The sequence below is a fragment of the Ipomoea nil genome, unplaced genomic scaffold (genome assembly GCF_001879475.1).
Source record: "Ipomoea nil cultivar Tokyo-kokei standard unplaced genomic scaffold, Asagao_1.1 scaffold1262, whole genome shotgun sequence".
In the NCBI taxonomy this organism is placed as follows: Eukaryota; Viridiplantae; Streptophyta; class Magnoliopsida; order Solanales; family Convolvulaceae; genus Ipomoea; species Ipomoea nil.
This window is the reverse complement of record NW_017617690.1, coordinates 215,581-225,653: the sequence shown is the minus strand read 5'-3', so window position 1 is coordinate 225,653 and position 10,073 is coordinate 215,581. Positions and strand designations below refer to the sequence as shown.

General features: G+C 37.2%; 2 protein-coding genes across 3 annotated transcripts; one reads left to right on the top strand and one right to left on the bottom strand.

Annotated features, from left to right (window-relative positions):
- Positions 1–1,418: 1,418 nt before the first annotated feature.
- On the top strand, positions 1,419–2,074 carry LOC109184557 (RNA polymerase II transcriptional coactivator KIWI-like). Its single transcript, XM_019334578.1, has one exon. The coding sequence runs from the start codon at positions 1,601–1,603 to the stop codon at positions 1,910–1,912; it is 312 nt and encodes a 103-aa protein (XP_019190123.1). The 5' UTR covers positions 1,419–1,600; the 3' UTR covers positions 1,913–2,074.
- Positions 2,075–2,304: 230 nt separating this feature from the next.
- Positions 2,305–6,506, bottom strand: LOC109184556 (L-ascorbate oxidase homolog). Of its 2 annotated transcripts, none has more exons than XM_019334576.1 (8): positions 6,095–6,365; positions 5,814–5,923; positions 4,882–5,152; positions 4,595–4,697; positions 4,159–4,504; positions 3,708–4,073; positions 3,497–3,575; positions 2,305–2,818 (listed from the first exon to the last, which is right to left on the bottom strand). In XM_019334576.1, exons 1-8 carry the CDS (start codon positions 6,230–6,232, stop codon positions 2,606–2,608), a joined length of 1,626 nt encoding a protein of 541 aa, XP_019190121.1. In that variant the 5' UTR covers positions 6,233–6,365; the 3' UTR covers positions 2,305–2,605. The 2 variants fall into 2 exon arrangements, with proteins under 2 accessions (XP_019190121.1, XP_019190122.1); XM_019334577.1 differs by lacking the exon at positions 2,305–2,818 and adding an exon at positions 2,841–3,022 and having other exon boundaries at positions 3,445–3,575; positions 6,095–6,506.
- Positions 6,507–10,073: the final 3,567 nt, after the last annotated feature.

Below are 10,073 nucleotides of genomic sequence, written 5' to 3'. Positions count from 1 at the left end.
GGAGACCACGCCCTGAGTTCGCCCGACCGCTAATTACACTGTCACACGCCCTTATACTTAAGTGCGTCCGACAGTGGGGGGCTGGACAGGGTAGGGCAGCGGTCGTTTGAGGAGCGGCCGGGTCAAATCGTCTGCTCAGATAGCGGTCGTTTGAGGAGCGGCCGGATCCTTGTCCCCGGCGCAGCGGCTATAAATACCCACGGTAGCTACAGTGTAGGGGAGTTTTGGACGATCGATAGGTTGTTACTAGAGAATCCCGACCGCAGTCAGTCGGTACTCAGGGCAACCAAGTAGATTGTACTTAGGGCCTTTACCGTGTTCAATAAAGTCTTTTACTTGCTTTAATTGGTCTCGGGTTTATTTTATATTGCTTGCGTAGAATTAGCAGTATCAATAGTCATGCACCAAATTAAAAAATTTTAATAGTCAAAAACTAAATGTGATTTATGTATAACAGTTAGGGGACAAAAAATAAAATTTTATCTAATACAAATATTTGCTATTAAATTATCAAAATTTTAATGTTTGTATTAAAATAAAAGCTGAATGGAGAGAAAAGAGAGAAAAGGGGAATATCTTATTCATTCATCTCATTATATCCTTATACATCATATATATAATCTATACAAATTGACTATTACAATAGTTACTGATAACGTGTTAAAATAAAAACAAAATGAATAGGATATTCCCCTTTTCTATCTTTTCTGTCCATTCTGTTTTTATTTTAACAGTTTTGATATAATTGTTATGAAGTACTCCGTACTATAAAATTTGAATTTTTTTTTTCACCAATAAACCTTTTTAAAATGCTATTAGTTACGCGCACATGTTTAATAATAGTAATTAGACTCAGAGCATCGATATCAGTGGTTTTTTGGGGATTATGACATTAAAAAATCTGACAAATTGGAATCATCTGCAAGCTTGGGATATTGGAACAGTAATTTGAAATGACAAGGTGAAAACAAAAGATGGAGGTTGGGCGCGTTGGGCGCACATACCCATTGGACGCGTCAGGTGTACCTGAATTTCTATATTTTATTATTTTTTGTTTTTAAAATCATTTTTTTTTCTATTTTTTATTTTGCCACCCCTATTATCTTTCTTAATCACACTTACAAAAACTCCACTATTATGGATGCTCTCACAATCATTTTTTGTGTTTGGTAGTAACTAGACATACAAAATGAAGTAGAATAGTGTTCTTAAAATACAAAATGTAAGCCGCTCAATCATCATTGGCATATAAGAATTTAATATATAGTCCGATAAGAAACTCAGAAAATGACTTTTATAATTGAGTTAATTTTACTATAGATTTCTTGTCTTTGAAAGAACCGTCGAAACGGGCTTAGCCCGTCTCGTCCTGCCAAAAAGACATGGCGGGCTCGAGTTTTATAAACCCGCCCAAATATTGAAACTAAAAAGCGCAGCCGCCCAGCCCTAAATCCTAATTTCTCCCTTCTGCGATTTCTGCCGTTTCTCCATTCTCCAACTCTCCGTCTCAATTATCACTTTTATTCAACTCTTGGTGGTTTCTCTGGGCGGACAACAGCGAAATTGCGAGTCCCTCCCTACCAGAAACTAGAGAAAGAAAATGTCTAAAAGCTTCGGAAATCTGAAGGAAGACGACGGCTTTGCCTCTGAAGGCAGCGACGGTCCCAAGAAGACTTCAAAGACCGACGATTCCGATGAATCCGACGGTATCCTCGTCTGTGAGATTTCGAAGAACCGTAGAGTGGCTGTGAGGAACTGTAAGGGGAAGGTCGTGGTTGATATCCGCGAGTTCTATGTGGAAGATGGAAAGCAAATGCCTGGCAAAAAAGGCATTTCATTAACCCTGGATCAGTGGAAGCTACTTCGTGAACATGAGGGAGAAATTGACAAGGCTGTTGCAGCAGGGGAATAGTGAAAATCTGAATGTGTTTTTGCGGAGAAGAAGGTTAGGGAATAGGGAATTAGATCTGGAATGAAATCAATGAAAACTATTCATTTTGGTTTAAACGAAAAATGATTCATTTTGATTAGAGATTTTTACTCAGAAGATATTATTTGAATTCTTATCTCATACATAATTCTCTCTCCCTCTAAGTGGTGTCAATTAGCAAGTTGACCCGTTATCGTCATCTTTGGTTATTATTTAAATTGGATTAAGCTAGTTCAGTTACATTATGGGTCGGGTTAGAGTAACCCAAACAATAAAAATCTTGATATGATCCGAACCATAACCCAAAAGATTAAAAGATCTTGGTCTGGACCGACCCATTACCAACAAACACTACTCAAACAAAGGAAGAACTCTTCAAACAAAAACATCAGTAATGTGAACAATATATTTATATTGTTGCAATACAGAACCAGAAACTGAAGTTATGAAGAACCCAATGAAATTGTTTTGAGTGGAAACTGAAAGAATGTGACCTTGAGATAAGGTCATTAATAGATGAGATCCTATTTGTGACTGCAACAAATGCATAACAACAAGAAGTAAAACACTTCTCTTTTACCTAAACTATGTGTAAAACTCTACACTCTCAAGTAACCTAAGCTAGGCAAACTTTTCCTAGCAGCAGCAGCAGAAGGAGAAGAATGAAGTTCAAGCTTAGAGGGGCCTTGTGCGGCGCCCGGCTGCCCTGCCACAAAGGAGGGCGTTCTTCGGGATGGGGTATTCATCCCTAAGCGAGGTTGAGGTCGTGTAAACCCTCAAGTAGAACTGTTGCCCGAGGTATTGTCGTGCCCAAAACTCGGATCTAACGTTCCACATACCGACGTTGTCAAGAGCCATGTAGATGGCAGTCCATGATCTTGGATACACCTGCAAATTTGCAAACAATAAGAGATTTGTATAGTTGGGCATACAACCTGGCAGCCTCGTAGTAGCAGCTTTAAACCCCGTCTTGTGATCCTAGCCAGTAAAGGACTACAAGGACCTAGATTGCCCATAGCTAATTAGCTTAAACCAGAAATGGCACTAGGTTGTTCCCACTGGGAGTCGAATTTATAACCTTTTGATTCAACAACTCGAGAGCCGTCAAAACAGGCTTAGCCCGTCCCACCCTGCAAAAAGGGCAATGCGGGCTTTGATATTTTGGACCTGTATTTTGGCGGGCTTTTTAGCACGCCCCCGCCTAACACGCGGGCTTTGGCGGGTATATATATATATATATATATATATATATATATATATATATATATATATATATATATATATATATATATATATATATATATAAGTTTTAAAAAATTAATACATTGTATAAATGATTTGTTATTAACTTATGGATTAACACATTATGTATTTGATTATTTATTAGTTATTATTACTTTTTAATTTTTTTTTTTAAATTTAAAACTCTTAAAAATTGGCGGGCCCCGCCAAGACCCCCGGCCGGGCCGGGCAGACTTCCCTTAGGCTCATATTTTGGCAGGTTTCGACAGCTCGCTCGACCAACTTGGTTGGGGTTGCCCCCAAGCAACTTTAATTTGATCTTACCTGGGCTGTAGAACGTGCAACTGCATCGCGAAGATTGTACTCATTTCTACTGGCTGGTGACCATTGCCCTCCATCCATTCTGCAATTTGACACCAGATTAAGTAGAAACATTAAGGAAATTAGTCCAAAAAGAAGAAGAAATGCAAGATGTATGATCAACCATGACTCAATTGGTATGAAGCAATGAATAAATTTGTTCCTTTAAGCTTACCCAACTACCCAAAACTGGTACCCATCAATGTGCCAACTTTGCAGAATGTCCTCGTCGTTCTGAAACACGATTTCAATGAACGCCCTATAGTCGGTGCCCAAGACGGATGTATCTTGGTAAAGACCACCGCCAGTGGGATTATCCGATATGCTTCCCACGCGAAAGACTCCTGGAATCTTGAAGTAGTCAGCAATCTTGAGCGGAGTATCAGCTGGCACGAAGGACACGCTATTGACAGCATATCTCTGATAGTTATGCAACAGACCAGCCGAGTTTGCAAGCCTAATGGTCCGGGTGGTGTTTATCATACCATAATGGTATGAACCTTGGGGGTTCGGTCTTGGTCCACTTGCTGTAAGATTAGACCTGACGGGCAAATTTAAAACACGTTCTAGTAAGACAACATCATCCCGTTTAACGATTGATACAAAACATTAAACGATAAACGTACCTAATGGAACGAGCCTGGTTTAGTGACCAGTCGATCTCAATGGTAGGTCCACCGGGAGGGGGGCCAGAGACTTGGAGATTAGAGTTGGTGTAGTGAAGAATTGCGGTGGTAGTAAGGATTGTTTGGGTGAAACGGCTCGAGACTGTGATGTAGTAGTCTCGGGGAGGCTGATCAGCAGTAACGAGGACGGAGTAGGATTGACCAACATGAACATCAAGCGAGGAGAAAGTAGTTTGCACGGTGTGTGTTCCCTCTACTTCCACGAGTTTCATCGTGTGACCTTGGATCCGAAAATTGAGAGAATTTTCCAACCCAACATTGGATATTCTTAGCCGATATGTTTTTCCTGTTTAACGTTAACTTCTGTTACAACAACACCAAGTGGTTTTTCTTATGGACTAGAAATATTCCTAACCCGTCTTGCTATATATCTCACCTTGTTCAACAGCGAAAGAAGCACCATTAGCGCCACGACCATTGATAAGGATTCCATCAGGAAATGGCAACATGTGGCCACTGTCAAGAAGGGCTTTCAAGGTCTGTATAAACATTGAGTCGTAAGAGCCTAATCAATCATTTCAACTGATCCCGTTAAGAATTGGGGGGCAAAGCATATAGAAAAGCTCACAGTCTTGCAATTGATAAGGCTTCGTATTTGATTCAAACTACTCAATAAACTTGGATAAAGAAATGCAGTGTAAATGCAGAGATTAGGTAAAATACCGTGTGATTAGCCTTGTACCAATCTCCGATGAGCAGAGTCCAGTCACCAGCAGGATCGTCGAAAGGGACTGGGATTCGGGGCCTGCTGAGAATCCTAATGCCTCCAAACCCACCAGCCGCTTTGTGGAAGGCCAGAGATGGGAAGTAGTAAAAGCTTCCAATTTGATCTTTCATTTGCAGAATGTAAGTGAAGTTTTTCCCAGGAGGAATTGGGCATGTGGTTCCATACACTCCATCTTCATAGGAATTCCTTCTATTCTGGACTCCATTCCTGTACTTTTCAATACATCATATCAATTATCAAGCACCTATGCATCCATACAGATTCAAAGAAAATCTGGAAATTGTCCACACGAGCAGCTCAATTGGTTACTGGGTGGTAGATTATAGACAAGTACACAAGATCGAGTTGTGGCGGCTCAGTTGGTTCCAAAGTGATAGACTTTGGACAAGTTACGTCCAATTTGGTGGGCTCCAAACATTGGTCTTCCTACCTAATGGCCTTAATGGGCTATTCAGTCACCTGATTTATCCCTCCACTATCCTGTCCTTTTTCGGGCAAGAAAATCTGGAAGCTACCCACACGGGCAGCTCAGTTGGTTACTGGGTGGTAGAGACAAGTACACAAGATTGGGTCGTGGTGGCCCAGTTGGTCCTAAGTGATAGACTTTGGACAAGTTACACCCAATCTGGTGGGCTCCAGACATTGGTTTTCATACCTAACGAGCTGTTGAGTCACCCTGATTTATCTCTCCACTATCATGCCCTTTTGTGGGCAAGAAAATCTAGAAGCTATGTTCTCACACCCCCACCCCCACCCCACTCCACCCCACCACCCACCCACACACAATAGATCTATGGCAAGGAGAGCATTGTTCCATTCAATACTATTAATCAACCCATAAATCATGAATAGATACATTAGGACTTACCAAGAAATAAGAAAAGGCTCATCTAGGTTGTTGAACACACTGATGATGAGATTGTCATTGGTGACACTGAAGATATCCGGACCTGGGAACTGCCCATTGATCAGAATACCCTAACAAGAAAGAAAAGCCATCACTTTCTAACATCAAAACTGGCAAACACAGGATTGCTAAATTTCGTCTTTTGTGGGCAAAAACAGCAAAAGCAGATCCAATAAAGACCCCATTTTTACTCGGAAAACAACAAGACAAGAAGGGGGAAGTGGAGAAGCAATTCAAGCAACCTGTTGGGGAACACCAAGAGGGTAAATGGTGCCATAGGTAACAGTCCATGTGAAGAATCTGTAAGGGTCCTCTGCTTGGGCAGCAAGGAAGAGCAATGCCGCCGCAAGTAACGAAACCACTGCATTTGGCGGCGACATTTGGAGTGGGAGAAACTATGCTCTCCTCCTGGGGATTATCCACAATGGGAAGAAACGCTGCAATGCCCGAAAGGGTATATCACGAGAGAGAGAGAGAGAGAGAGAGAGAGAGAGAGAGAGAGAGAGAGATTGTACTGTGGTAGACAAAGGTTCCTTGTAATGGAGAATTTAAAATGGGCGTATGGGGACGACAAGTGCAGAAACAGGGTGGGTCAGAGTGATTTTGACGCCATAGTAGCCGCCAAAGAGAAGGAGAGATTTGCGGTGTTTAGGTATTACAGCCTTAACAGAGTAAAAACTGTTCAAGCTTTCAAATTTGTGGTTTGATCCACCATTTATGGGGGCTGGTTTAAGGCAAGTTTACTCAAACCTCACTTTCAGATAGTGTGATCAGTCTCTATTACTATTTTAATTAGGCGATCAAAAGATTGAACTTTAGTGGTAGCTAGGGCATTGATTCTGTTGGGTATCTGTCGAATTGGTCGAGTTTTCAGTCCTGTTCAATTTGAAACGTGACGTTATATCTTAGGAATGTGATTAAATGGTTAATGTTCACATACTTATCACCAATTGAGTTTAAATAAGATACAATAATCATATAGTCAAAGAATTATGCGATTAAGCGTGTTTGATTTACAATAATAATAATCATGAGTATTTAAAGAAAATTAGTATTCTTTTTGTGTACAATACTTTACTTTAATCGAAATAAAAATGATTAATACACAATAGATTGTTGAAGTGAATGAAATTTACAAATAACAAAAACGAGTTATTGATTGTCTTGGATCCATGTCACTCCAATATGCTGGGGGATTATAAGTGTTTGTTTTTTATAGGTTGAGAAAGTATATATATATTATAGATACTAAAAAGAGTCAAATAGTAAATTTATCTTATGTGTTATCTGACACCCTTTCAATTAAATTTATTGTATATAATTTTTTAATACGATTTATCTATCGAATATAATTTATGAGTTATTACGTATCAATAATAATAATATCTTATTTCATATATAATTTTAAATAATGGTTACAAATTTCACGTGTTAGTTAAAAGTGCGGACCATTAACCTTTTTGTTTCTATCTTTACATACAAACATATATAATTGGCAATGTTTTACTGGCGGGAAATAATTTTTTTAAGAGCGAAGGAAACGGCGTCGGTGGTGGGGCCAACGCGGAGGAGTGGGGCCCGATATGCCTGATGCCAGCCAGGAATGTGTCAGTGAAACAGCACAACGAGGAAAGAACACAGAAACATAGAAACACGATCTAACTCCAAACCTCACATGTCTCCACTTTTTTTTCTATTTATAAATGCAAAGTTGCGTTGCGTAAAGGAAAGATTGCATCCAAGAAAATTAATGTCCGATGCATGTGCAATTATTGCATATTCCAATCTATACCTAAATGTTATGTCCCCATCTCTCATTTCGACTTTTTCTATTTTTTATACAAAAAATTCTAACCGCAATTAATGGGGTTTTGAATTCTGTCATACACCCTAGAATGGTATATGATACTATGCAGCCAAGCATCTTGTGTTCAGATAATATATAATGACATCTCCTATAGATCATAAGATCGAATTTGACTCTAGGTTGAGAAAGTATGTTTGAACAGATACTACAATGTACTCTTTGTGTTTCAATAAGAAGGTATGTTTGAACAGATACTACTCTATAATAGAGTTTAGGATTTTATTTTTTTTTTTTCATATTTTCAATTATACACTTTATAATATAGCCATGTAAGATTTTATATTTTTGTATATATGGGGAAAGAACTAAAGAAGAAACAAACCGAATTGCTCATATATATAAAATACAACCAAATAACGTTAGTTAATAGCTATTTTTGTATATATGGGAAAGAAGAAACAAACCGAATTGCTCGTATATAAAACGCATCCAAATAAAAGTAGTTAAATTAGCCAAAAAAAAAATGATGAAGATCTTGACGAGACTCGTCAAGAAAAAGTAATCTTTTTTATTATTATATTTTTTTTGGAGTATCCAAACATATATATCAAAATTCAAGATGTACACGGGACATACTCGGGCAAGAGGTATGCATGCAACTACATTATAACTAAACATCAAGCCTAAAGCTCACAACCGTAAAAATGAAAGAAAGTTGTGAGTCAAGAAGAGAAAAGATAGGTGGATAAATAGCAAAGAGTTAGTTCCTTGATTTCAAAATAAAATACATTATTGTATACTACATGCCAAAGCCATATTCACAGCTTTGTTGTGTACATATATATATGTGTGTGCTCATCTACTCCTTCTTGATCCATTTAATGGAACATAGGAGAGTAGTATTCATGCTTCTTGGGATGCCTAACCACTATTGTATAGAATCTCATACCCCATTTTGAAAGAAGCAATACAACACATGCTTGCAAATTATCAATAAAATTATAACACGTGACTCTCCATAGAGTTTACATCATTTCTCTTTTAAAAATAGATCTTGAAAGAAAGAAAAAAAAAATGATGATTGACGGTCTTCAAGTTATTCGAGCAAAAAATACATGACTTAACGAGAGATCACTGGTAGCATTTGAAAGTTGGCCATATAAGAATTTTTTAATTGACATGTGGCATAATATTTTATGACCAAGGCTATATTTGACAAACCTAGCTGAAAAGGAGCTGAAGGCTTAAAAGTTAGCTATCAGCTAGGATCTGAAAACTGAAGAGCTGTTATGCTTAAAAGTGTTTGGTAAAATTAATTTTTTGATAAGTTGATAAATGTAAAAAGACAAAAAAGAACATCTTCATAAAATTTATATTAGTTTGTTTACATATTAAAATTTAACATTTTGTATTTAAAAAATTAACATTTTGAATAAAACTATTAGCATAATCATGATCTAGCATCTCATAATGAAGTAGCAATATTGTTACGAATCTTCTTCATTTAATAATAATAATAATAATAATAATAATAATAATAATAATAATAATAATAATATAATAGTAATAATAATAACAATATAATAATAATAATATAATAATAATAATAATAATAATAATAATAACAACAACAATATAATAATAATAATAATAATAATAATAATAATAATAATAATAATAATATTATTATTATTATTATTATTATTTGCGGTGAATGTTGCGGATAAAGGAGAAGAGAAAAGAGTTTTAATTGGAAAATGTAAAAGATGTCATTTCTTTAAAATAATAAGGACAAATATGAAAAAAAAAAAAACGTTAGGGAACTACTAGCTTATTTTGAAACGCTACCCCAAAATAAACTTTTACAGGGCGTTTGGTTGAAGGGATTTTAAATTCCCTTCCCACTTAATTCCCACCTAATTCCAAATGCCACAAAATTCCCTTGTTTGGTTGAAAGGAATTGCAATTCCCCCATTTTCATGGAATTAAAATCCCATGTCCCCCCCGGGTATTTTACAGGGCGTTTGGTTGGATGGATTTTAAATTCCCTTCCTACTTAATTCCCACCTAATTCCAAAGGCCATTAAATTCCGTAGTTTGGTTGGAGGGAATTGCAATTCCATGGAATTGCAATTTCCCAATTTTCATGGAATTAAAATCCCATGTCCCCCCCTGGTATTTTAATTCCTGGGAAAAAAAGATAGTGATGAGTCAAAATTACCCCTTCCTTTTTTAACCTAAAATTAATGTCTAACAATAATAATGGACATTTTTGACTTTATACTACTTATTCCCTTTCAATTCCCATGTATACCAAACATTGGAATTGAAATTCTCAGTAATTCTATTCCTGTCAACCAAACACTGAAATTTAAATTCCCACTTTATTCCCAGTAATTCAACTCCCATGGAAT

Excerpts from the sequence above, each read along its gene's own strand:
- LOC109184557 (XM_019334578.1), top strand. The coding sequence starts at position 1,601 with ATGTCTAAAAGCTTCGGAAATCTGAAGGAAGACGACGGCTTTGCCTCT.
- LOC109184556 (XM_019334576.1), bottom strand. The coding sequence starts at position 6,232 with ATGTCGCCGCCAAATGCAGTGGTTTCGTTACTTGCGGCGGCATTGCTC. Across the intron at positions 4,074-4,158 it reads AACCAGGCTCGTTCCATTAG|GTCTAATCTTACAGCAAGTG; the intron begins GTACGTTTATCG and ends TTTGCCCGTCAG. Across the intron at positions 3,576-3,707 it reads TACCAGTTTTGGGTAGTTGG|AATGGATGGAGGGCAATGGT; the intron begins GTAAGCTTAAAG and ends GTCAAATTGCAG.